Raw genomic sequence first — 25268 nt, forward strand, 5'->3', positions numbered from 1 at the left:
CGATGTAGGATCGGCAGTGGCATCAGCAATGCCCGATCCTAACATTGGGATGCAAGTGGGTCGACCGTGGGAGGCTCAAAGGTCCATGCTTTTGCTCGAGTATTTTTCACATCGTCCAGCGAGGAGAATTTGCCAAGTTGGGCGTCGAACCGGCGTTCCTCATGCACAGCAGCCAATGGGATGCTTTTTTGTAGCAATGTCGCCCACATTTACAACATGCTTCTTGCATGCAGAATAGACAAGTCGAAGGGGGGGTGGCCAAGGGCCAAGGGCCAAGGGCCAGGAGGCTAGGCGAAGGAGCATTTCCGTTTGCTCTAGGGTGATTATCGATCTGGGTATGCGGCATATTGGTGCGACGGAGGATGCGGAAGCTGAGAGATCGATCACTGCTCTAGGGCAGGTGTAGTTCGGACAACACATTCCTACAGGAGCAGGGAATAGCCACTAGAGTACAGTAGAGCGTGCATTGGGGAGGCTAATTATCCTGGAACAAGGTGGAACACGGCGAGATAATGCTGGTGGCGAAGATCACTGATGTGGACGGGGGTGGCCATGACGGGTCGTCAAGATCATCTCAACAAACGTGGGAGGATGGAGGCAGAGTGGAAGACAGGCCCGTGCTAGCGTTGGCGCACGGCCCGCTGCAGTGCACGTCTCCCGACCTACTGGTGACGCCTTGCACAACCCCTCCGCCTCTTGCGACAGCTACTCAGGCCAATGCGACAACATTTGCCATGATTTCACTATCTGACCGACCTGCCAAGCAAAGCTTGCAGAGCTTTTTGGCTTGTTGCATGGCGCACGGCTGAAAGCCCGCTCCGATAATGACTTCAAGGGGCCCGGTCAAGGCTGTGTGGCAGAAAGGGGAACTTTTGCCGCCTTCTGCTATCCACTGAAGCGCCCGCCATGGCTGCGGCTCCTCCTGGTCCGAAAAGCGTCGTTGCACGTTTGTTCTAAGTCTCTTTGATTAGTCCTGGGTGACTAGCGGCATGACGACAGACAAATACCGCCTTTTGAATTTGAACACGAGGTTTCGTTCTCCTTCCTTTGTTCAGTCATCCGGTCTTCCTCATGTTTCCCTCGGCTCTCCTTGGACTTGCCTTGGTGCAAGCCCTGCCTGTCTTTGCAGAGGTTTCGCGTGGAGCAGAGAACTGTACGTGCGGGTTCTACGACAGTCAGACCAACGAGCTTTACACCGACTCTATCATTGTCTACTTCAATGAAACATCAGGATTACCAGTCGACTTCGTGGCTGAAGAATTCGAGCAAAACTATGCCAAGGACTGGGTATGATACTATTCTTATATGTTACGAGTGTTGGGTTCGTTAGCTAATATCCTTCCTTAGAACGCTGTCTTCCGTGAGGGTGCCTCTCCGGACAATGTACGGCTTGACAATGGCAAGTCTCTGCAGCTTGTAGTGCAGCCTACAACAAAAGAACATCTCGTCCAAGGTGCTAGTCTTCGGACTAAGAGGCGTGATATTCAGCATGGCTCTTTCCGGACCTTGATGAGGCCTGCATATCTGGACGTCTCGGGCACAGCTACCACCATGATGTGGAAGTACAACGAGACTGAGATAACAGAGCTCAGTGTCATGAACAATGATCGTCTAACCCAGCCCTGGGTTGGTACATTTGTCAACAACGAATTTACCACCCGCAATCTTGGAATGAACTTCAGTCAGCTCATTAACGGAACTGCTGCAAACAGAAACTACACCACATTAGGTGGTGGGCTTAGTAATGGCAGCATCAATCCGTGGGACTTTACTGAGTACCGTATCGACTGGACGGCAGACTACATCAATTTCTATATTGGTGGCAATCTGACCCGCACTGTTGAGCACAAGAAAAACAAGGGGATGCCATCAGTCCCCTCTGCTTTATTCTTCAAGCACTGGTCGACGGGTAACCGTTTTTCGATGCGTGGGCCTCCCCGCAACGGAGAATCAGTTGCTGACATTGGCTGGATCCGCATGTTCTTCAACTCATCAACGATGAATGAAGACTCTCGCGAGGACTTTGTTGCACGCTGTCCCCTGACTGATGCGTGCGCCATGGACGACTTTGAACTGCGTGGCTCTACCCCATACGCGGAAGAAGCTCTGGATCACTGGAAACAGGATGGACATAAAGACATCAAGCGCATGCCGGCACTCTGGATCTCCGTCTCCTGTCTTGCCATCTCAACCCTTCTTCTTATACACACATTCATTCGACGTCTAGCGCCCAAGATCAGCAGAGGAAGTTCCAAATCAGCCCCAGCAGCTCCAGCAGCATCAGAAGGGGAATCCCCAAAGCCTGAAACCGGTGCGGGTACCTTTAGTGAGAGTACATTTACTATGGAATCTACGGATATGTTTTCACGTCCCGGATCTGGCCATGATCATTCCTCTCCAAAACGCCGTTCTGTGGATGATATGACTATCGAGAGGCTTGATGCGAAGCCCGGCTGCTCGACACTTGGAGGATCCACACCCAGGATTGACTTGTCTCGTGTCAATTCCATCATGTCAGACAGTCGCACCACTACGCCCTACGCAAGTAACTTCAACACTAGTCGGGATGACGTCTCCAACTTGGCACCACCTATTCCGGGAATGACATCGCTCAAGCACCACGATTCGATGCTTACGCTAACTGACCCACGGGCCACACTTTCACCACGCCCAGACAAGGTCCAAATGGAGACTGTTACTGAGTCGGCTCTACCAGCTCCGCGCATGCGCCCGCAACCTCCACCAAAGCGGAACCGTATCGACCATCTTGCTGGTCTCACTGCGCTCTGCTCTCTTGTCGTCACCATTATGCATTTTGGTCTTACCTTTGTCCCTGCCATGGTTCAACCAGGTGCGGATGCGCACAATCCCTCTGAGCCGTGGGCACAAAGAATCATCGGCCCCTTCTTGCTCAACCAGATGTGGCTCGGTGTCTTTTTCACTACCTCTGTTCGTTTTCTGACTGCCCCTTACCTACGCAAAGGCAAGATGGAGGAAATTGCCAAAGCAGCTGTGCGCCGAACACCACGTCTGATGATTCCTGTTGCCTCAGTCGCATTGCTCGAATACTTCTTCGTTGACGTTGGTGCAACCAAGTTTCTCCAGTACATCCCCAGTCTTACCTGGTCGACCTGGCCATACGTCACTCGCTACCAAAATTTCGGTCAGTACATTTCCGAGATTCTCGAGCTCATCTACCTGGTTCCCAATGCTGTTCCGCAAATCACGCTGCATTACTGCACCGGTGTGCTCTGGACCATTGCTGTGCAACTTCAGGGCTCTTGGCTTGTGCTTCTCGGCGCCGTTGTTGTTTACGAGATCAAGACACCATGGAAGCGCATGTGCTACTATGCCTTTTGCCTCATCAACCACTGGTACGCTCAATCATGGGGCACATATCTCTGGCTGGGTCTGCTGCTCACCGACCTTGACGTGACCTACAAGTGGAAGGCGTACCTGGCTACACGGACGGCCGCCTACTACGCGACACTAACCTTCTTTTGGGGCTGTGTCATTGCGGGTTTCATGGTCAACGTTGTGCCTATATGGGTGGAGACGACTTTCAATTTCAGCACCGCGGAGCGAGGTGTCCACCCTGACCCTACTACGGGTGAAGCAATTCGCGACACTGAACGAAATGGATACCCAGCTTACAATACGCCGCGTCTTAACGGTCTCCTCTTTGCTGGTGGCATGCAAGCCGTTGTCGAGCTCTCTGCAGTTGTACAATGGATCTTGTCCACGCCTCCTTTCCTAATTCTCTTCCCCCACGTCTTCACAATCTACCTAATTCACGGTCTTGTGTTCTGGTCCTATGGCTCCTGGCTCATGGTGTTCCTCGCGGACCGCGGCTTCAGTTACGGCATCAACGTAGTCATTGTAGGCGTAACCTCTTACGGCGTGCTCTTCGCCTGTCTTCCCATTGTCACGCCTGTGATTGAAGCACTCGGAAAGGATATGACGGCCATGGTATGGATGACAGCCACGAAGAAATCGCCTCCACGCCGACGCACCCTATTTCCTTACCCTGATGACCTATTCACCAGTCGTGTACCCAACGAAAAGGAAGAAGAGAACAAGGCCAACAGCAGCGATGTCGAAACAGGCCTGGCTCAGCGCCAAAGCGACGAAAGCACAATGTATCACGCACGCAGCACCTTCAGCGAAAAGGGCAAGGGCAAAGCACCCGCCTCAGTTGGTGTGCACGAGATGCAAGCGTTCGCCCTTAACGAAGAACAACAGCAAGACAGACGGTCAAGCAGTCCAATGGTGAGTCGGTTTAGCGGATAGTTTTTCTCCCTTTTTCTCCCTCCCGGAATCGTAGTATACTATTTCATTTTTTTTGTTCTTGTTGCCCAAAGTAAACATGGGGAATAGGGCTGTCTCCTGGCGTATGTTTATTTGAATCTATACGAAAGCAAATTCCACCGCAAATTCTCTGTTCATAGATGCACTATCTTTCGTTGTACAACCCGCACGTACGCACACACTCTCATATTCCCACGCTTCAGCAAGCGCATAGACGATATAGTAGTATTAGTGGATGGTTCGAAAAGGATAATTCCCCTTACCCCATGGTTTCGGCAACGTTGTTTCGGAACCCTTCCTCCTTGCCCCCTTTTCCTAGTATGTCCTCTCAGGGTCCTTACTGCTCGTGTTTGTTTCTTTTTTTCTACATCCTGGCAATTGCTGTTCTTGTCTTTTGTTGCTTCTTTTTTGTGGCGTTGCGCAAAAACCCCTTACCAGTTCTATCTTGAGCGTCCGCGCTTGGCTCGATTGGTGGTTCAGGCCTATAAATAATACCATACCCGTTTGATGTAGTTTGTTTTTCTTCAAGGGAAAGGAAAGAGAGAAGTTAATGCTCATGAATTTAAAAGATGTTTGAGAACTGGTATCGTGAAACGTAACGACTTTTTTTGTCTTGTGCATTGGGAGTCAACGAGTACTTTCAAACGTCAATCTTTGTTTTCGTGCTTTGTTGAGGAGAAGGGTGTGGTGGTGAGGTGTGGTGTATTTTCTCCCTGGTGCATCCTTTGGCATGATTTCCAGTTCGGCTTATTTGTGTACTGCAATTAACAGGGTGAGTTTGTTCTTTAGATTGTTAGGTATGTTTGACGAAGCAGTGAAGCTGTCAATTAGAGTAAGGGCGATAGAATAGTAGTGAGCTTCATGAAAAGCTACCAATCAGTCTGAGCTCGAATATCCAAGTGGAATTTTTGAACTTAATTGAATTCCAATTCAACAAACTAAGCCATAGCAGTGAACAGTCGGAAGATAGACATTGAGTGTTTTTCGGGTGGAAACAAATTCCCATTTGGAGTATGGTTGGCGCTGGACAAGGTCTTGTGGAGAGGGGAGGCTCCCCTTTTAAATAGCTAAAATTAACACTAGCAGACCCAAGTAAAAGTGGGTTGTATTGTAGAACTAACGGCAATAAACACATTGGCATGATACGTTGTTGTCAATTCAGTCATGGTTCTAGTCGTGTCTAAAATGTTCTCCACGTCCCCTGACATATCGTGTTCCAATAATTTCCACGACATGACAGCTCACGGAATTACGTCATGCAATTTTAGATATAAGTCGCTGACGAAGAGTCATTCTCAGGCAACCCAGCCTAAAACAATGTGTATGATCCACTCATGTTGTAGAGTCATGATCTGAACGTACGGATTGGTAATACATCTCGCGCTTGGACCGGAATCTAACACCGAACAGCGAAGAGAACTCAAGCATACGGACAAAATCGCTAGTGCAACGTCCAAAGTCGCACGTACACACATATACTTAATAACTAAGCATCCGAAAATACCATTCCACAAGCTCTGCCTCCAATGCCCGCATTCGACCCCATCCCGCAAACAAGCCAGGCGCGTCTTGACGCATCGCTCCCCGACGCGCCACTCGACATAGCAACGCTACTAGCCCACCCGTCAACACCAACCTCCGAAAAGCCCAAAACAGTCCTCTACCTAGCCTACGGCTCCAACCTCTGCAACGAAACCTTCCGCGGCGCGCGCGGCATCCGCCCCCTCTCGCAAATCAACGTCGTAGTCCCCTCACTACGCCTAACCTTCGACCTACCCGGAGTCCCCTACAAAGAGCCGTGCTTCGCAAACACCGCGCGGCGCACATCCTCCGCACAGAAATACCATAAAGATGCGTGGCACAAGGGTCTCGTGGGCGTGGTGTACGAAGTCACGCTGTCAGATTATGCGCACATAATTGCTACAGAAGGTGGCGGGAGCGCCTACGCAGATATACTGGTTGATTGCCATGTGTTGGACAAAGGGGAGGATACGGTTCCCACAGTACCGACGTCGAAGCCGTTTAAAGCGCATACGCTGTTTGCATCCTCAGAAGACAACGACCGCATTGTGAGACCGGATCCTAGCTATGCGCAGCCGTCGGCTAGGTATCTCAAGTTGATAACGGATGGGGCGCTCGAGTGCGAGTTGCCGGGAGAGTATCGGGAGTATCTACATGGAATACGGCCGTTTAGGATCACGAGCAAGAAGCAGGAGGTGGGCAAAGCGCTGTTTTTGAGTATTTGGATGCCGTTTGTGTTGTTTGTATTTGCGCTGGGGAGGAAGTTTTCAGACGAGAATGGGCGCGCGCCCGCATGGCTGGCGAAGTTGAGTGCAATGGTGTTTTCGGGCATGTGGACGAGTTATGATGCGGTTTTCAAGCCTGTGTTTGGTGAGGGAGAAAGGACGGTTGGGGACGATGCGCTGGGAGAGATGGATTCGAGTACATGGGAAGCTCTGTCTACACGGCAAGAGGCAGAAAAGGAATCTTTGTTGGAGGAGTCTGTACAAAACATGTACACGGCTCAGATGGCTGTACAAAGACCATCGCGCGGGGATGGTGTGGCTTTGCGCTGAAGCTACTCTTCTGGTATAAGAAGCTCTTGATTTGATTACAACGAAACGGTAGATCATATTTCAGGATATGGAACATAGATAGATTAGAAGCAACAATGCAAGCCGCATGGCAAAACTATGAGCAAGCATGTTAGCCATTGATTAATAGTGATATGATGCGTGGTGTAGACACTACAACGCATTCAGAGGCAGGCAGGGCATGCGGCGGGCTCATGGACCAGTAACTATATGTGGAAATGGCTCGGTATTTGGCCTACAGTAGTGCCACGTTTCTCTGTATGTATACTTTAAACCATCTCCAGTACCAGGTGGGACACCTCAGTGTGCCGCTCGTCTTGTGAAGCCACTCAGAAAATCCATTGTACAGTTACACGGAATGTCGATGCTTGCCCTTTTCTTCTTCTCCAAACAACTAGCATTTATTCTCCCCCGTTTTACTGTTACACCACCATTATCATTAAGCTTTTTCTTGTATTCCACCAGTCTCTCAAGCATTCCGGCTTTGATGCTACAGTTTGATCATCAAGCTACAGACGGTTGATATACAATATTTGTATACCTTTTTGTGAAGTATATTTACATTCACCGTACCGCAGATTTGCAGCTTCCTTACAACACTTTCTAAAGACTCATATCTCAATTCGTATCTTTTCATAGTCTTCTACGAACGCTATGCTTCGCAAAAGTACATCGCATCAGTCCGTCTGGGATCATTCGTCCCCCTCACGAAATTACCACTGCTGCGAGTGTAACCGTTCGGCCCGGCTCGTGTTGATTGTCGATGCTACACTGAAGTTGCTTCACATTCGTGCAAAGGACTACAAGCCTCTTGTTGTCTGTAGTTGCGCATGTCATACCCGGATTAACGCACGGCGAAGATCTGCGTAGGATGCTGTGTCTGGTCTTGAGAACTGTTTGTTGGAACATCACTTGAAATACGAAGTTCTGGGTGGTTGGAGGGTATGAAGGATGATCGGATACTAAAAAAGATGTTTCCTGTGGTGATTTTGGATAGATAAAATTGTTTTATATGTTTTTCGGTGGTAATAAAGGCAATCAATCAAGTTTTCTCCTCGCAAGCTCCACTATGCTTATGTTTCCATCTTACTCACCTTTTCTCTCCCCGTGTGTACACTTTCAGATCATCGAATTGAGTTACAATTGTACTTTTCATATCAGTGGGGCTCACGCAAGATGAATTAGGCTGTGCATAGTAGCAGTGAAGACGCAAACGTACAATGTTGCATCACTCACTAGGCCACTCACAATCACCTCATTGTAAAAAAAACCTCCTTCACTGCACATTTTTCTCGACACTCATCCCCTTATATATATCTAGCCATAATACTACACAGCTGTACTGTATGTTAATCAACAACAGCAGATAGAAACAGTCTCATTGGCAACTCAAAGCAACAGGCTGGCCTTCTTGGATCTGCAGCCACACAAGAAATCATGGATCCCTCACAAGCCTACAGTGTCGACTCCGACAGCCCACCACGTTCGAGTCAAGAAACGATGCGCCCCAAGAAGAAAGGCTTTCAACACAAGAAGGAAGAGCGTCAGAACCCCGTACCGGGCTCGACAAACATCTGTTCGAATGCTCCAGGCGCTTCTCCCCTGACTACAGACGAGGAGCACTTACGAATTCAAGAAACGGCCGCTGGAAGCTCTGAAGACGAGAGGTATGCTGGCTTGATGCACTCCCTCGACATGATGGAAGGAAGCTTCAAGTACGCTAGACTGCCGCTGACACCAAAAATTTCTGGCAGTGTCACACGCGGGCGCGTTATGGCGGCAAGTCGACTGCGAGATTTCAAGGTGCAACAACTACCTCTTAGAGGACGCTCCAAATATACAGAGACTCCAGCAGAGTTGGTTCCAGGCCCGCCAGCAAACACAGTCACTTTTATCGACGAAGAGAACGAGCCGTCCGATTCAATTGGCAAATGGCGCTGTTGCAAGTGCGGCAACAGTCACGATATCTACAGCGTCGCACGTGGCCAACATCCTGTCAGTGTCCTAAACTGCAACTGCATGCACGGCTCCTGCTCCAAATGTACACTGGAAGGTTTGATCAAACAATTCGTACCCATGATCGAGCCAGAAGTCGTGCACCTATCAGAGGACGCAAACAAGGCCGTACGCTTCGGCGTATTCTGCGATGGCTGTGGTCAATCCTGGCGCGCGCAAAAGGTCAATGACGACGCGAACAAGAAGGCAGCAATCAAAGCAGCCTTGACACGAATATCCGCGATCCCCAGACGCCTCAACAAGCGCGATCCACACCCTCTCAAGAACATGCGGGCCTCAAGGTCAATGGATCACCTCCTCCATCCTTGCACCCCTTGCGCCACAATGGCGACCTCCAAGTCCGCCCTCAACCTCCGCGCGCTCTCCAACGAGATGCAGAAAGAACACGGCGAGCAGGCAGAGCTGGTCTCTGTCCGATTCACGGGTATCAGGTGCGACTGTGGTATGATGACTGACTCCAACTCGCTTTGCTTCCAGATTGTCGACCCGCCTAGAGACTTTTACAGAGTCCAGTTTATGAAGCAGATGGCTGGACGTCGAGTCGCTGGCTTTGGTACCACGCCAGAGGACAAGGTGAAAGGCCATGGAACGCCGGTTCTAGTCTTGAGAGGTTATATTCGCCACCCGAATCCGCTCATGAGCAGCCCTGTCTCGTAGTGTGGCGTTGTTGCAAGTAGGTCCGAAGAAAGGTGGATCTGAAAGACTGGCTTTATTGTGCATTGCGCCGAATACTAGGGGTTGTAAGATGATTGGGACTAGGCAAGCCGTCTAAGTACTTGCCCTTTCTCTCTTGGATTACACCGGTCTGGAGTAGTCTCCCGAGTACTTGGCGTAGATATTCGTCAAGGATACTGTAGGCATCAATTAATTAAAGGAAAAAAAATTGCTCAAAACGACTGCCTTTCGGCTGAATTGGGTTTCTGTGACTGTTTTACCCCAGATGATGTTCCGTGTGCACGGTAGCACAGCCTTAGGCGTTCCATTGCGTGAACACAGTGTTCGCATGCGCGTGTCTGCCATCGGGCTTTGTTTGAATCATTATGGTCCTTATGACCTTCTCAGGCATTTGTTAGTTTTATCAAAGGAATTGCTGCCTCGTTGTGTAGCTGAGACTGTTTCGGCGCTGATTGTGCATATGTGCTTGAACTCAGGCATCAGCCGTCATCCTCGCTGTCGTGATGTTACCTTCAGGCACAGCCAGGTCGTCAGCATCCAGATGCTTGTAATTTGATAGCACTTGCCTATTGTGGGTGTAGGCTGAGGCGCTGAAAACATGGAGTCGCCGACATCTAAACGGTCATATTACAAGCGCTTTAGACGCTTGTTCAGGCACCGGGGTACACTACTAGTACTAGTATGTGGCGGTGCAAGGCGTGACGCTCAGCAACCAAGCGCTTAATCGCATCAGCACCACCATCTAGATAAATCGGTGAATCGCCGTGCGCCATTGTTAACAACACCCTTTGTCGCTTTGACATCAAAAAAGTTTCACGTTTCAAACACTATCAACAAACATTTGTCTATATAGTCATTGTCCAGTTTGCCCCGTTGTGTACTCAAGCAAATGTCACTAGCCAAGTATGATCTCGTGCCCCACCAAGATCCCAGTACATAACCCTAGACACTCCAACTTACATTCACAAACTCAGACTCCAGCTTCCGCGACAAACCCCATCTTGCACCTTATTACCTCGAGCAGCCACTTCTCCAGCGCATCCGGAAGTACCGTTTGCTATAAAGAAATTAGTACACCAGTTGAGCCATAACCTAGCCGCCAAGGATCCAGCTCCTACATCAACACCAGTCATGGTCTTTGGAAAAGACATCATCGATAAAATGCGCGGCAAAAAGACCGAGCCTGAACCAGAGTCTGAACCTCAAACCAATATCCCACAAGGCGTAGACATCGACCAAGACGTCGAAGACGTCAAAAACCAACTCCCCCCTCTACCCCCAAACCTGCCCACCCGCCACAAGGACTTTGTACACTGCGTACCGCCCGAAGCGCCTACATACCGCAAATTCAGCGTCTTCACCGCCGGCAGCATAGAAATGGGCAATGCCGTCCAGTGGCAAAAGCACATGGTCAAACTGCTCTCCCACCTCCCCATCACAGTCTGCAACCCGCGCCGCGGCCATTGGAACCCGCACATTACGCCGCAGGCCCGCGACAAGGACTTCAAAGACCAGGTCGACTGGGAGCTCGCTGCACTCGAGCAGGTCGATGTCATTTGCTTCTTCTTTGACGTCACGACAAAGAGTCCCGTGTCGCTGCTTGAATTGGGTCTGTGGGCTGGCTCCGGGAAAGTGGTCGTGTGCTGTGGCGAAGGGTACTGGAAGGGCGGCAATGTGGAGCTGACGTGTGAGCGCTACGATATTCCCCTGGTCAAGTCGTTTGAGGAGCTAGTGCCGGCGGTGGAGAAGATGCTGGTTGAGAAGGGTATGGTGCTTGATGCTAATGGTGATTTGGTGGGGGAGAACGTGCACGTTGACAAGGAGAAGCCGAAGAAGAAGGCGCAGCTTGAGGCTGAGAAGGAGGATTTGCAGAAGCAGATTGATGCGCTTCAGGCACAGCTGGCCGAGTCGAAGCTGTGATTTTTTTTAGGGGATTTCCTTGTTTTTCCATTTCTTAACTTGCTTTTCACTGCATTCACGGTGCGAGTCAATTGGGCGGCGGGCTATTTGAGCGCGTCTTATTCAAGGCGATCATGGGTGGCTTTTTTTTTCATTTCACGTCTGGGCTATACCCTTGCATGTAGCATTCCTCTCAGTTAGACGTCGTGTCAATATTTCCAAATCACCCTTTTCCCACTAAGAAAATGCATCTGGAACTGAATTCGCCATGTAGTAGCAAATTTAACGTGCATCCACTCGTAGCGGAACAGCACCTGTGACGGAACACTATTATCCTCGCACCTACTTTGCACATGCCCACATGATAGTAAGCATTTATTTGGACTGTATAATCAAACTTCTACTTATTCTACATCTAGTACCAGCTTTCAAATAGAAAATTACAAGCCTTTTGGTGGCGTATCTACTCGTTCTATTCGCGATGACCGTCCACCCTTTAATTGCTAACCCCTGTGCGATAATACCAGATAACATGAGCTCAACTCTCGGGGCCCTGAAAAGTGGCAAAAACTGCTAAAGCCTGATATGCCAGGCTTACAGCTAGTGGGAATCTATGGAGAAGAAAAGTATCTCCGTTGGGGTACCAGATTTGCCGTGCGCCACAGGATGGGCCAAAGCCGGATTGTTTCCGTACAACCCGGATAGAGTCCTCAGAACTATCACTAAACTAGAGATCGCCGTGCCGGACCATACCGCCACCGAAGTCAGTAAACAGTGCCCGCAAAATGAGGTAGTCCAAACACCAGCAACACCAACCTCCTCCAAAGAGCTAGTAGTACTCCTAAATCAGATCATGCCAGAACCGCATGATAAGGCAAGCAAATAGCAAAAGCAGAAGCTTATAAAGAAGCTCGGTAATGCTACAGAAAAGTCTTTCGCTAGGGAGGCACTCGATCAAGACCACATTCAGTTCCTTGCGCAGAAGAACAACGAAGCTAAAACCCGCCGAGCAATGAAGTCGGCCATTCTTAGTGTGGCAAGGGTGGTGACATTTGAAGATCTCCAGGACGAACGGGCAAAGCGTGCTGAGAAAGCAGCTGCCAAAGCAGCTAAGGGCAAGGTGAAGCCTGGTAGGAAACCAAAGAGTACACCATTGCATCCAGGAGAAGCAACTGCGAGTAAGGGCACGCGTGGCAGAAGGACCAAATTTGCTGTGCCAGAGCAAGACCCTCAATCAGAACTAATATATGATGTGTCTATGCAAGCAAGCGGCACAAAGGTCGTAGAGGAGGCCATCGCAGGTGAACCTTGGAGGGCTCCAGTAGCGAAAATGCGGTAGGCACTTATGGTCCTCAAGGTCAGGTAGATAATACGAAGGGCGCAGCGTAAACATAAAGTCAAGTACGAGTCTGTGAATGCCGAGGGTCTACATGATTTCCGCAAGGACATTTAGTAAGACTTTGTTGTCTATCCGGCAACCCTCGGTTGGTGTGACACCATGTTTGTATCCAGCGCGAAGCTTAAGATTCAAGTCTGCAGCGCTGTAGCCTTTTAGATTACTCTTTAGAACGAGCGAAAAAGCCCATGAACAGAGCGTGGTCGTGTCTGATACATCGTCTGCAGTGACTGCGTTGCTGAGTGCTTCTGTCATCAAAGCATCCATAGTCACCTGACCAAATTGCTCTATGTGGGAAGAGGCGGAGGCAGCATGAAAGTCAGAAAACTCCCATGGTAGAGGTACATCGATTTGCGCCAAGTCTAAGAATGCTCGTTTCGAGGTCGAAACATCTGCGGATTGGCCAGCTGTATGTTGAGGTTGTTCTTCGTGGGCTGCAGTAGGTGGCATGTGTGGCTGGTCGAGATCAGATATCGAGCAAAGTACAAGTGATGTAGGATCTACATACCTCCAGTCTGTCCAGCGAGGGATTGGGAGCTGAACAATATTTGGATACAGCATGATCATCTCCCAGCGGCGGCCACGAGATGTCCGGAGCCATTCGAACAGCATTACTGTAAGCGTCGAGAACCTCATTGCGCAATCCCAGGGCCTGCAGGAGCCGCTTCAACGATCTGTTTTCTGAAGCAAGCTCCTCAAGCTTCTGTTTAGTTATAGTTTCAAAACCCATGCCTTCGTATTGACGGATCTTGTCTTCGAGGCTTGCAATGTATTCTTTTTGTCGCGCGCGACAGCGGCGTTGGTTGTTACGGATGCGCTCTAGATCTGTAGCCTGTTCTCCAAGTTCAGTACTCACGCAAGAAGCTGGGATACCATGATCGACCGCACCTTGCCTTTCACAGCAGAGCTCTTGTTGCTCCCCATTTCAAGTTTTGGCAGTACTGAAGTGGCTGCCTGGAAGGCCTGCTACTAAGGGTTCTTACACTCTTTTCGTCGGCGAACAAGATTAGACACTCAAAAGACGCCAATTTTCGCCCAATTCAAAATCGGACATAGGTTGTTGCAGGTCAAGCACGGTTGGATCATACGTAGTAAGTCGTAAACCATGGCGTCAGTAGCCGAGAGTGCCAAGATCCGCCAACTTAGTTTTGGCCTGTCAACGATTGAGTCCCTGTTCAGCGCATCGCTGACCGACAATGTTTATGAGGTCCCGCATCGACGAGCCCTCAGGTCGAAACAACATTAATTCTCGTGCGAATTACTTACAGACCCTCGGTATGCCCTAGGGGCATAACGGCAAACTAGCACACGCGACAGGTGAATGCTAAGAGGAGACTGAGGGTATTATGGTTGCAAGGCATGGGACAAACGTACTTCCACGGGTCTCGAAACTACGCTCTACACAACAGACTTCGAGTACGGCACACACGCAGAAAGACAATTCGAAGACCCGAACACGAACAAACACGTCACTTCCAGAGGCAGAATGTATATAGTCGTAGATAGAAGCCAGACAACGCAGGGACGGGGCAACAGCGGGTCATACCATTGTTATGATGAAGTGAGGCGGTGTTGATAGACTCAGCAGCGTGTCGGCTATCCGCGGAGCCTTTGCATCTGGGCATAGTCTCGCGGCTGAAACTGAGTAGGATGAACCAAACAACTATACTCACAGAAGCTGAACGAGATCCAAAACATAACAGCAAGGCCGATTGAATCGTTCATAGACCATGTTAAGAACTTCGTACTCCCACACCGGGTATTAGTTTGTATCATAGCTCAAGATATATCCGAGGGCACTAGGCCAAACGATCCTGTGGCTGGCGACCTTTCACTCTACGAAGTTGGAACATAAACCCGCTCGCTATCACATATGAAATGCCAGCAAAAATCTGAGTGTAGAGATACTCCTTAGAGGAAGAAGACCGTCGGAGTTTCAATGCAATGCCTTCAGAAACTGACCAGTGCTGTTAGCTGAAAGATTCCAAAGATGGTCATCTAATCAAGACATACCAACAGTAGGAACTATTATTGCTGCCCAAGACAGAGACAACAACGATTGCAAGTTCTTTATCCCAGCAACCTCAACGCAGAGCGGACCTATAGTCTGCGTATGATGATGTTAGCGCATGCACCGCAGATTGAGAAGGTTCGGCACTCCTAGCGTACCATCCAAAAGACTCCAACGATAGCCCCACAGAGGGTTGAAAAAACCACTGTGAGCGCAAAAGATGTAGCCGGAAGCCAGAATATAAAGCACAAAAGACCACACAGCAAAGTCAGAACACCTGCCGTATCGATTCGGCTCCATCTGTCGCTGAGTATGCCAATGATTGGTCGTCCGACTGCTGTGCCGACGTTCAACAAACCAATCACGTCCGTAGCCTGGGCTCTGGTAAGGCCTATAGACAGAGCAAAGTCGGACAAGGAGAATAGAAGGACTATATATCCTAGCATGCTGATGAAAGCCCAAACAAGCAGCAGTATCACGTCGTATCGACGGAGGAGTTGGGCGTCGAATCCACGCTGAGTAGGTCGGATCACATCGTTTCGGTCCCGTATTGCTATTATTGCGGCAAGATTGGCGGCAAATGCGATTATTCCCGTGATACGTAGAGCCCAACCGATGGTAAAACGCTGAATGATAGCCTCTGTGCCCCACGCAAAGGCAGCACCGCCAACGCCTGAGCCCGCAGCGCTGATTCCGTTGGCTAAGCTGCGCCTTCGAACGAACCACTGCGAAAGGATGGGAAGGCTGGGAATGTATAAAAAGCCAATGCCACAGCCGATAAGAACGCCCTGACAGGCATGCAATTGCCATACTTGTGTGGCGAAAGAGGCTGCAATGAAGCCGCCGCTTTGGAAGATCAAGCCAGCAACCATTGTCACGTGTATCCCAAATCTCCGAGTCAGAATAGTAACAATAGGTGCTATAAGCATAGCTATTGCAAAGTTGAAGCCGCCAATAAACGCATAGTCCCAAGTGGATGCACCCGGGAAGATGTCGTCAGCCAAGTAGTGTGAAAGGTAGATGCCGTATGCCTAGGCCGACGAGTTAGTACGACTGCTACCTGTGGGTGAAGCACTATTGGCATAACAAGAGTATAGGATGCAGAAATAAGCTATCTAAAGCATTGTTGAAGAAAGTGTAAGATTACCGAGACAGTGCCCCAAGTGAAGCAGTTGATTGTGAAACAGGCGGCTACACAGATCCAGCCATATCCACCGTCCGGAGGAGCCTCTTCGTTTGCACTGTCATGTTCGCTTATGTTATCGAACTCGTTCATGTTTGCAGATGGTGGGTCAATGTATTGAGTGGCTATTCGATTTTGCGTAAGCCAAATCAGATGAGAGACTGTGCGAAGTGATTGCAGGCACCCGGGGTGTTCTAGAGTGGTTAAATAGAAGTGGTATTTAGCATGTCACCAGCTCGTTGCAACATGTCACTTCTGCAGCAAGGGTGCGCTACAGCTGTAGTCTGCGGCTTAGCGAGCTCTACAAGTGATTGCTCCGTACATAGCTACTCGCTATTGTATCTATCCTCTACGCTCGAATTCAAATCAAATTTGAATTGGCTTTACATACAAAACTATGGTATTGTACAGAACATTTTATAGCGCCCTAATCAGCGTGGACACCAAACAAACTATTAGATCTCCCCCCCTGCTGATCACATCTCGGTTAAAGAGACACCATTCTGCGTGCCTAACAACCTCGCTTTCTTCTCCTTGATCCTCTTCTCCTCTCTTTCGCTATACCGATCCCCGAAAAGATCGAAATGTGGCCGCATTACCAAGGTGTATTTCACGAATTCTTCCATACAGTCAACTAGCCTGTCTCTTTTCCCGCTGGGCATAAGCCTGCTCCCTCCTTCGTCTGAATTTTCCTCTGTAAATTGCGTGTAAGCCATAGGGATTGAGCTCTGGTTCGGGATGGCGAACATGCGCATCCACCGTCCGAGGACGCGCAGAGAGTTTACAGTGTTGAAAGACTGAGATCCGTCGGAGACTTGCGCGATCGCTAATGTGCGACCTTGAGTTGGCCGAACAGAACCTGTTGAGAGTGGTATCCAGTCGATCTGGTTCTTAAACACTGCGGTCTGCATAGAAACTTGTTCATTAGCCAAACGCAAAGCCAACAAGACAGACTGTCGCATAGCGTGAAGTACTCACAAGGTTTCCGTGCTATTCAGGGCTTATCCAGACGTGTCCATCGCTCCACTTGCTGAGATCTCGTAGCTCTTGCACTTTGTGGTGCAAATGCTGAGTGTCGTCTTTTACAGGCAGTCCGCTAGGGTCGAATATACGAACGTCGCAGCCGAGCCGGAAGAGTATGCGACTAGCCTCAAATGCTAGCAGACGTGAGTAGGACCTGCACCTGATTAGTTCCTTTTACAAAGAGACAGACCTGCATTACAACTTACAGGATATCTTACCTTTCTCGCAAGCTGCCATATAAGACAAGGACCTTCAATCTTTCGCCCTTACTCTTAAGGATTTGGGAATCCACCATCTTCAAAGCTGTGCTGCCTCCCTAGTGCTCCTTGCTTTCTACGGGCCGGCACGTGGCTCCGCGGTTATCATCAGTACTATGTCGCCAACGCCTGAGCCCGCTCCAGAACACAGACGGCGTATCTCATCAGCTTCTCGATCTGCGTTCATTTGAGAAGAGAAAGGCTGCGCGAAAATCCGGTACGATACTCAAATGGCTATAGCTTATCATCGTCACACTGTTCCACGTTTGCGCATTGCACCAAATGTCTGAATTCTTGATTCTGGTCCGCATTCAACTACCCCTCTCCTGTGTAGCATAGCTAGCTTCTGTAAAGACTGAGGCCGTCATCAGACCTCAAGATTGCGACCAGACCTTAGCATCGTATTCTGTCATCCACTGGATGTACTCATCGCCTGCCGTTGCCCATCCTTTCACGCCCTCCGCTAGCGCGAGGCTCTCCATCTGCTCATCCCTTTGATCTGCAATGTAGTCGGCGAACCAACCAGCGGCACGGTTGCCACGTCCTTTCGAGGAAGCTAGAATGCGACAAACCTAGTTAATCTTATGGACATGTTTGGGAAGGCGCTTCTTGGTGCCAATCCGCTACGAAACTACTAGAAGGGAACATACAGCAATACCAGATTATTTTACAGAGGCCTGCGTCCTTGAAGAGCTTGTACAAAGTCGGTATAGCAGGGTACAAGCTCTGCGCAGGAAGGTTGATTGAATCACGGATGGTGCCTCCCTGACTTTAGTTAGCTCTTTCCACAGAAGGGTAAGGTGACGGTCAATCTTGTGTACCTCATGGTCGTTGCGACGCAAATCGATGAGAATGTAGTTTCTGCTGGAAGTCTCTGCGCTCTGTTTGATCATGTCGAGAACAACCTCTCGACGAATAGTGGCAGCCGTATTTCGGGGTGCTGGATATGCAGCATGCCATGGCGGGGGCGGACCTGTGACGCTTGCGGTAGCCATTGTTTGAAAATGTTTGGAGAATTTACGAGGGACCTTAAGGATCATCGTGCGAAGACGTTCTGGGACCATTAATAATGTTATGCAAGAACAACCGCCCCCGTGTATCCGCACAAGCAAGTTCGTGCTGGTAAGTCACTGCTGGACGATGATTGGGCAAGACCGAAGCTACCTTTGCAGCCTTCCTACGTGTGCTATTGTCATCTGCGACCTCGGACATAAGAAGGAGCTCTCCTGGACCCGACTATCATCTTTGTTAACTTCAAATACTTGTGGAGGCCAGCTAGTAGCATCTCTGTTATTTACAACAACACATCTCCCCGCGACAACCTTCAAAAGCAATTAATATGACGTTATCGTCAACGGAAGGGCCCAAACCCATCAACATCGAATCTGCCAGTCCTCCCAACGACGCGGATCTCGAGAAGCTGCAGCTCGAGGAGCAGATAGCAGTGAAGGAGGGCTCCGTGATCAAGGGACTAGGTTGGCTGGACCGCTTCCTTGCGGTGTGGATCCTTCTTGCTATGATTATCGGTGTCCTTCTGGGGAACTTTGTCGAAGAAACAGGGCCAGCGCTACAGAAGGGCAAGTTCGTTGGCGTGTCAATCCCGATAGCTGTGGGCTTGCTCGTTATGATGTATCCGATTCTTTGCAAAGTCCGCTACGAGACGCTGCACAGCCTCTTTCGAACTCGCGCTCTCTGGATCCAGATTGGGTTCAGTATATTCATGAACTGGATTGTCGCCCCACTCCTTATGGTGCGTATCACCTCCCGTTCAACCCAGCTTCGACTAACACACTATAGCTCGGTCTTGCGTGGGCGTTCTTGCCCGACAGGAGCGACTTGCGGATAGGACTGGTCTTAGTTGGTCTGGCGAGATGCATCGCCATGGTAAGCTCATACATCCCTTCTTCCTTTGCAATACAGTGCTGACATTCACTAGGTTCTAATCTGGAACGGGCTTGCAGGTGGTGACGATGAATACTGTGCCATTCTAGTGGCAGTCAACTCCATTCTCCAGATGATACTCTACGCTCCGCTCGCCATCCTTTTCATCAAGGTCATCAGCCGCGAAACTGGGACCGTCGCCGTCTCCTATGATCAGGTCGCCACAAGCGTTGCAGTATTCCTCGGCATCCCCTTGGGCGCTGCGATCTTTACACGCCTCATACTGCGGAAGCTGGTTGGCGCGGAGTGGTACGAAAAGGTGTTTCTGAAGTGGCTGGCTCCATGGTCACTCGTCGGCCTTCTCTACACCATCCTCGTTCTCTTCGCCTCTCAGGGTCGCCAGGTGATCCACCAAATCGTCTCCGTCGTTCGAGTCGCCGCACCACTCATCGTGTACTTCATGGTCATCTTCTTCTTCACGCTATTCGTATGCAACAAGCTCGGATATGGATACAAACTGGGGGCAACGCAAAGCTTCACAGCTGCAAGTAACAACTTTGAGCTCGCGATCGCCGTCGCTGTTGCCACCTATGGTCCTGACAGCGACCAGGCACTTGCTGCTACTGTCGGGCCTCTCATCGAGGTACCCGTGTTGATCGGATTGGTTTATCTAGTGAGGTGGATGGGTAGCAGATGGGCCTGGAAGAGTGTTTAATGCATATAGATATGTGTAGCAACAGTTCTCTAATTTACAGGAGGAAATTTTTGTCTTCCCCCGGTATGGCTAGATCACAGCGTGACGTTAACTCAGTGCGGGGCAGTGCTGAGGCTCAGCACAAAGATAATCCCGCATCTCACTGTATCTGAAGTGGGTGGCATCTGCGATAGGCGCGTGCGTTGTGGGAGGCGCAGGTTTGACAGTCGTGGTGGCCGCAGTCCTCGTCAACGTATCGGATTCGGGTGCATCGAGTTGTGATTGCTGCGGTTCAGCGCGAAAGCTTTCTCGTAAGTCTGACCTGAAACTGACATTAGGGCTGGAAGTATTTGACATGCGTGTACGTTGAGCTTATGTAATATAGATTACGATAGTTAACTAGATAACATCACTTGCTGTGGCGTCGGGCGTCGTCCCTTTGCTTACTCTGATTGGTTGATCGGCAGATAAGTACCCTGCATCAAATCAACGTTAATTTCAGCCTTAAGGCGAAAAATGACGATATTGCGACTCCTGATGGGCTCCTTCGCCTAGGTAAGGCTATCCAGACATCGCGATACTGCGACAAGCTTTGTTGTGGTGCTCAGTAGATGTGGTGACCAGCAGCGATACGAAACTATCTGTCGCCAGACCGGCTATAAGGCGCCAGCACAATTGGATTTTACTTTCTCGGCTATTCAGAGAGTTAAGAATATGTCAAAGATGAAATCTTGTTGAAAGGATAGATAAATCTAGAACTGTCTGAACAAGTTTTGTTGCTTTGATGTTCAACTACCTAGAGTTTGTTCCGTTACAGGTGTTGTTCCGCCACGAGTGGATGCACGTTACCTGAGTTTGACCTGTAGCACCCCCTTCCAAGCGTGCAGCGCGCTGTCAACGTATTCCAATGCGTATGCTTCAACATCTGAATCGCTGAGAATTGGTTTCAGTGCTTCGCCTGTCTCGCCCCACCGTACCTGTGCCTTGATTGCAGCTGCACCCTTCTTCTCGATTAGGTTGATGTAGCTATGGACCACATCACGTATCGCATCATAGCATAGCTTTGTTTCGTACTCAATTTCGCTAACCCAGTTCTTTGGTAGCTTAGACTTGAGCGGGTGGGTGCTTTTCGGACTGACCACCTTCTCACGGAGTTGATCGTCCATTCTAGTAAGTGCGCGGAGAATCTCCAGCTTGGTGTAGCACGATATCAGCATGTTTTCGTGAAACATCGTGGGCTCATCCTCAGGCTTCAACTTGGTATTATTGGGCATGCGCAGCTTCTCCATCGCTAGACGCGTTGCGTAAAGCTCTTCTGACAGCTTTGTGAGATTACCGGGGAGTAACTTCGCATCTGCTTGACCAGCCATGACCTCAACAACCGTATTGATGCAAAGCCACGATTTTTCAGCTCTTGATTCCGCTGGGGTTGTATTCGCTTCGACTCCATGGCCTTCTTTGGGGGTAGCAATGTCATCTACCAACAAGCCTAGGTTTTCCCACGTTTGCGTCTCCTTGTGTAGCACTCTGCTGCTAGCCTCCCAGATCGAATAGCTTTCTATGAGCCATGGAAGATTGGGAATCATGTTGGGCATGATATATGGCAATGGACCAGAAGATTGTGTATCGTCAAAGTCGGGAAAGACAGATTTGTCCACATTGTCGACAATATTCCGGAAACCTGTATTTTGTTTAGTACGGAATAACTCAATGAGCTATTGTACTTACTCTGCCGGTCTAGAACAGGCAGCTGATCAACTGATTCGCCCTTCAGTCGCGCTAGACGACGGCGCTCCAGATTGCATATGTGTTTTGTTAAGCTTGATTTGAATTTCCTCTTCAGAGACAATAGACCGATGGATTGATCCCATGGGATCGTTTTGAGATCTGGGTATATCGTGTCATCCGTCTTGGACTCCATCCTCTCCATGGTACCAATGGCCTTCCCGAGTTCTTCTTCTGCTGAGAAGCCTTGGTAGCCTTTGGCACCGAACGGATGTGTTATTGAGAGGCGAGACAAGACGTATGGAGAGATAGTGTGAACCAACATCTCCTTGCACTTAGTGTAGTTGTACATCTGGAAAGCAGACTTTCCAAGACCTAGGTTCAGGTGTAGCCGGGCAGCAAGTAATGCGCGCGGTCGGTCTTGCTTTTCTTTGTCACAAGCGACTAGGTGGCGTGCGAGCATTGCAGCTTGTAAGAGGAGCCGAGAGTTTGGCGTATTCTCAAAAGGATGTTGAGATTCGTCGTAGCGCATGGCGACGTGATGCATCCGTAGGAGGGAATAAACAGCAAGGAATCCTGCCGAGGAGCTGGGCTCGTAGAGGCCGGACGATTTACACGCCTCGTCAAAGATGTACTTAACAATCGTTGTTTTGTCGCCTTTCCAATATCGGTCCGCCACCGAGGATGTTATTAGATGATTAATCTTCAGGATGTTCTGTGAGTGTATGTCCCATTTTTCGTCTGTGTATTCCTCCTATTGTGCCGTTAGTAAGATATAAGCTTGGCTCTCTGAACGTTTTGTCATGCGAAGAAGTAACAGGGTACAGCCCAGAGGTTTTCGGATGTCCCAAAAAACAGAAGAATCAGAAAACATACCGTTTGCGACGATGCGTCTGTCGTCAAGGTTCGGAAAAAATGCATTTTACCTCCAAGACCATTGCCGCTATGCAATGTTTCCAAAAATGGGCGCATGTCTGCGAAACAGCTGATGAGTGTCGAGTGGTTCTTCCAATACGTCAAGCAGTCGTCTGCCATTGGGACTCCGACGAAATGACGGAGTTTCATGTATGTCAAACTCATCGCACGATCGTTGGTTCGTAGTTCTGTTCCAAAGGCACGGTGTAGGATATCAGAAACAATGCGGACAGCCCTAGAAGATCAAATAAGTTAGAGCAGAAATAGCACAAAAAGAAACTTACTCATCTCTGGACCGATTCATTCGAACTGCTGCTAGCCAATCTGTCCATAAATCCATGTTCCAAGCACAGAGTTCCCACAGCGCCTTGGAGTCTGGATTCTCGATCATTTGTGATATCGCATTTTCAATCCTAGCCAGTGATTCGCTCTCAACAAGAGACCAATTGTTGGTCTCCCTTGAGAGTCTGATTCTCATGATCTGTAAGTCGGCTTTGTGCGTCGTCATGAGATCTTTCAAAGTAGTAGGTGGGTTGTTCCAGAGCTCTATGAGCTCATCACATTTACCTTGTCGCGCGAAAATCTCACCCATGAAGCGTAGATCCCGGATGTCTTTACACGCAATTGGCTCGTCCTAGAGCAGATCAGCATGTTGTGCTTTCTTATAGCGAGTGTTACTGACTGGAGACGCTTCGTATGCTTGTTTCATTAGCCTACGTGCTAGGTCAAATTGTATCTTGGACTTGAGGTCAGCGCCGGGTATCTGGAGCTGTTGCTCGGCTGCAAGTTGTGTTGCGAGTATTTGTGTGAAGTGGGCATGCTTCTTCATTGGTGCAGATGCGGAGATGTCTTTGAGCTCCTTGGTGTATTGAACGACAGCCTAGAGACTGTTAGCAATTTATGATGATCAACCGAGAAGCGCCGTCATACGAAGCGAAAGTCTTCCCAGCATTCTTCGCGCCATGCAGCTTTGCCAAGCGTAGACCATAACTCTTGCCGTTCCTGAGGGCTCAGTGTTTTCGAAGCGCTAAGCCAAACCTTGGAGTTCTCATTGCCGAGCCCACTGATGCAAGAGTTGGCAGTGCTGCTTCGTCGCATCGCCTCGGCAAATAGTCTGTAGAGATATGCTAGGAGCCGGATATCGTAGGGTCCAGGCTGCTGCCATGCCTGCTGTATTTGTAGAACCACATTCTTTGGATCTTGGGTGAGTTGCAGTGAGATGTCCGCTTTCCAAGCCTAGCAATAGATCAGCTGTTAATGACGCTGTTGCGTTGATGAATTTGCCTACCAGCAGAAATGGGTTCTTGGGGCTTTTCTTAAGGGACTTTTGAACAAACGAGTCTGCAAACTTGGCTTTTGGGTAGTCGCGCTGCGCCTTACACAATTTATCCCAGCTGTTGCACGCCATGATGCCGGCGACCGGAAGCGCAAGCGGATGGTGCCAAAGCGACTGTAATGCTGGTTAATGATGTTGAGGCTAGCAATCAAGTTATTAGTGTAATGGTTGTAGTATGTGCGCTGGTGGTATATTGACGGAAAAAGACGAAAGCGGACATTGGGTCGGCAGTCGCAGGCGAGTTTCGGCTCCACAACGCCCCGTCTACTTACAGACACACGAGCATCTTCAATTGCATGTCGCACCTACTTCTCTCCGCCATCGCTGTGGCCTCGCCCGAATCGCATAACAGTAGCAAGGTTGAGAATCATCTACTAACACTATGTTGCAAAATAATACACTGTACAGCGAATGGTATGTGACATATGGGACTCTACTATGATATAGTTGCAATCCCTTGAAATGCAACTACTTGCCCTGCGCTATGAGACAGCTGCGAATACTAACCCATAGTCTTGGCGCATCGGTCCTTGGTCAAGGGTGGTGCAAGAAAGGTAGTAGTTGTATGAGTTTGCACGGTTACATAAGGCCAGTGGTTGAACAGGAGTGCATTATGTAAACTATGTAGCATATAATATCCACCTGCAGTGATAATTCTCTGATATCGTTTTATACGAGACGAACCTTGAGCAAAGCATTGTGATAGCAACAGCGCACCGCTGGCAGAATACAAAGGCGATGCATACTAAGACCCGTGCACGTGACATGCTCGGGTCCGATTCTTGGCTCCAAGGTCTCCACAAGCAAAGCCCTGTATAGGAAACATAGATATATAATACCGAGTAAGATGGAAAACTATCTCGTTTTACTAACAAGCTAGCACGATTTCTTATACCTCAGCTTCTGGATGATTTTTAACGGAGTTTGGCACCCCTTTCTCATAACAACCCTGAATTTCAACAACTAATCTATACTTCTTTCAGATAGCTAGCATACTATAAATACTGCGACAATCGTAGTATAATTCAATTAGAATCGTAACTTGTGTATTGCTTAATAACTTTGTCTATGTGTATTGTATAGTTCCACTTGCCAAATACTGGGCAGAGGACTACGACTGGTTTGCAGAACAAGATCGTATCAATTCGAATTTCCCACATTTCACGATTACAATTCCCCAAGTTAGTACCAAGTACAATCACTCGCAAGACATCCATTTCATCCATCGGCGCAGTGAAAGGGACAACGTCATCCCTCTGCACATGTTTCACGGCTGGCCATCTACAAGCCTAGAATGGGAAAAGGTCATCCCCAACCTCCCAAATCCCCCAAACGAAAGTTTCCCTGCTTTCCAC

General features: G+C 49.3%; 12 protein-coding genes across 12 annotated transcripts; 7 read left to right on the plus strand and 5 right to left on the minus strand.

Annotated features, from left to right (window-relative positions):
- Window positions 1-1071: 1071 nt before the first annotated feature.
- COCVIDRAFT_33509 (glycoside hydrolase family 16 protein) lies at window positions 1072-4290 on the plus strand (the record flags this gene model as incomplete). The annotated part of the gene is made up of 2 exons (XM_014706049.1): window positions 1072-1287; window positions 1348-4290. The coding sequence occupies 2 exons, from the start codon at window positions 1072-1074 to the stop codon at window positions 4288-4290; spliced, it is 3159 nt and encodes a 1052-aa protein (XP_014561535.1).
- Window positions 4291-5834: 1544 nt separating this feature from the next.
- COCVIDRAFT_86603 (hypothetical protein) lies at window positions 5835-6884 on the plus strand (the record flags this gene model as incomplete). Its single annotated transcript, XM_014706050.1, has 1 exon — window positions 5835-6884. The coding sequence occupies one exon, from the start codon at window positions 5835-5837 to the stop codon at window positions 6882-6884; it is 1050 nt and encodes a 349-aa protein (XP_014561536.1).
- Window positions 6885-8402: 1518 nt separating this feature from the next.
- Window positions 8403-9575, plus strand: COCVIDRAFT_86578 (hypothetical protein; the record flags this gene model as incomplete). The annotated part of the gene is made up of 1 exon (XM_014706051.1): window positions 8403-9575. One exon carries the CDS (start codon window positions 8403-8405, stop codon window positions 9573-9575), a length of 1173 nt encoding a protein of 390 aa, XP_014561537.1.
- A 1179-nt stretch (window positions 9576-10754) lies between these two features.
- COCVIDRAFT_33512 (hypothetical protein) lies at window positions 10755-11513 on the plus strand (the record flags this gene model as incomplete). Its single annotated transcript, XM_014706052.1, has 1 exon — window positions 10755-11513. The coding sequence occupies one exon, from the start codon at window positions 10755-10757 to the stop codon at window positions 11511-11513; it is 759 nt and encodes a 252-aa protein (XP_014561538.1).
- Window positions 11514-12504: 991 nt separating this feature from the next.
- Window positions 12505-12881, plus strand: COCVIDRAFT_22480 (hypothetical protein; the record flags this gene model as incomplete). Its single annotated transcript, XM_014705983.1, has 2 exons — window positions 12505-12793; window positions 12850-12881. 2 exons carry the CDS (start codon window positions 12505-12507, stop codon window positions 12879-12881), a joined length of 321 nt encoding a protein of 106 aa, XP_014561469.1.
- A 37-nt stretch (window positions 12882-12918) lies between these two features.
- COCVIDRAFT_86444 (hypothetical protein) lies at window positions 12919-13812 on the minus strand (the record flags this gene model as incomplete). Its single annotated transcript, XM_014706053.1, has 3 exons — window positions 12919-13344; window positions 13397-13720; window positions 13777-13812. The coding sequence occupies 3 exons, from the start codon at window positions 13810-13812 to the stop codon at window positions 12919-12921; spliced, it is 786 nt and encodes a 261-aa protein (XP_014561539.1).
- A 1078-nt stretch (window positions 13813-14890) lies between these two features.
- Window positions 14891-16175, minus strand: COCVIDRAFT_86431 (hypothetical protein; the record flags this gene model as incomplete). The annotated part of the gene is made up of 3 exons (XM_014706054.1): window positions 14891-14995; window positions 15058-15930; window positions 16047-16175. 3 exons carry the CDS (start codon window positions 16173-16175, stop codon window positions 14891-14893), a joined length of 1107 nt encoding a protein of 368 aa, XP_014561540.1.
- Window positions 16176-16558: 383 nt separating this feature from the next.
- Window positions 16559-17044, minus strand: COCVIDRAFT_11914 (hypothetical protein; the record flags this gene model as incomplete). Its single annotated transcript, XM_014705952.1, has 1 exon — window positions 16559-17044. One exon carries the CDS (start codon window positions 17042-17044, stop codon window positions 16559-16561), a length of 486 nt encoding a protein of 161 aa, XP_014561438.1.
- Window positions 17045-17736: 692 nt separating this feature from the next.
- COCVIDRAFT_86387 (hypothetical protein) lies at window positions 17737-18357 on the minus strand (the record flags this gene model as incomplete). Its single annotated transcript, XM_014706055.1, has 3 exons — window positions 17737-17918; window positions 18013-18127; window positions 18184-18357. 3 exons carry the CDS (start codon window positions 18355-18357, stop codon window positions 17737-17739), a joined length of 471 nt encoding a protein of 156 aa, XP_014561541.1.
- Window positions 18358-18701: 344 nt separating this feature from the next.
- Window positions 18702-19958, plus strand: COCVIDRAFT_22482 (hypothetical protein; the record flags this gene model as incomplete). Its single annotated transcript, XM_014705984.1, has 3 exons — window positions 18702-19112; window positions 19160-19246; window positions 19299-19958. The coding sequence occupies 3 exons, from the start codon at window positions 18702-18704 to the stop codon at window positions 19956-19958; spliced, it is 1158 nt and encodes a 385-aa protein (XP_014561470.1).
- An 824-nt stretch (window positions 19959-20782) lies between these two features.
- Window positions 20783-23985, minus strand: COCVIDRAFT_86484 (hypothetical protein; the record flags this gene model as incomplete). The annotated part of the gene is made up of 7 exons (XM_014706056.1): window positions 20783-21618; window positions 21666-22416; window positions 22539-22812; window positions 22862-23211; window positions 23260-23457; window positions 23508-23813; window positions 23866-23985. The coding sequence occupies 7 exons, from the start codon at window positions 23983-23985 to the stop codon at window positions 20783-20785; spliced, it is 2835 nt and encodes a 944-aa protein (XP_014561542.1).
- Window positions 23986-24088: 103 nt separating this feature from the next.
- On the plus strand, window positions 24089-24262 carry COCVIDRAFT_86548 (hypothetical protein; the record flags this gene model as incomplete). The annotated part of the gene is made up of 1 exon (XM_014706057.1): window positions 24089-24262. The coding sequence occupies one exon, from the start codon at window positions 24089-24091 to the stop codon at window positions 24260-24262; it is 174 nt and encodes a 57-aa protein (XP_014561543.1).
- Between the last annotated feature and the right edge of the window lie 1006 nt (window positions 24263-25268).

The sequence above is a fragment of the Bipolaris victoriae genome, assembly GCF_000527765.1.
Source record: "Bipolaris victoriae FI3 unplaced genomic scaffold scaffold_5, whole genome shotgun sequence".
Taxonomy (NCBI): Eukaryota; Fungi; Ascomycota; class Dothideomycetes; order Pleosporales; family Pleosporaceae; genus Bipolaris; species Bipolaris victoriae.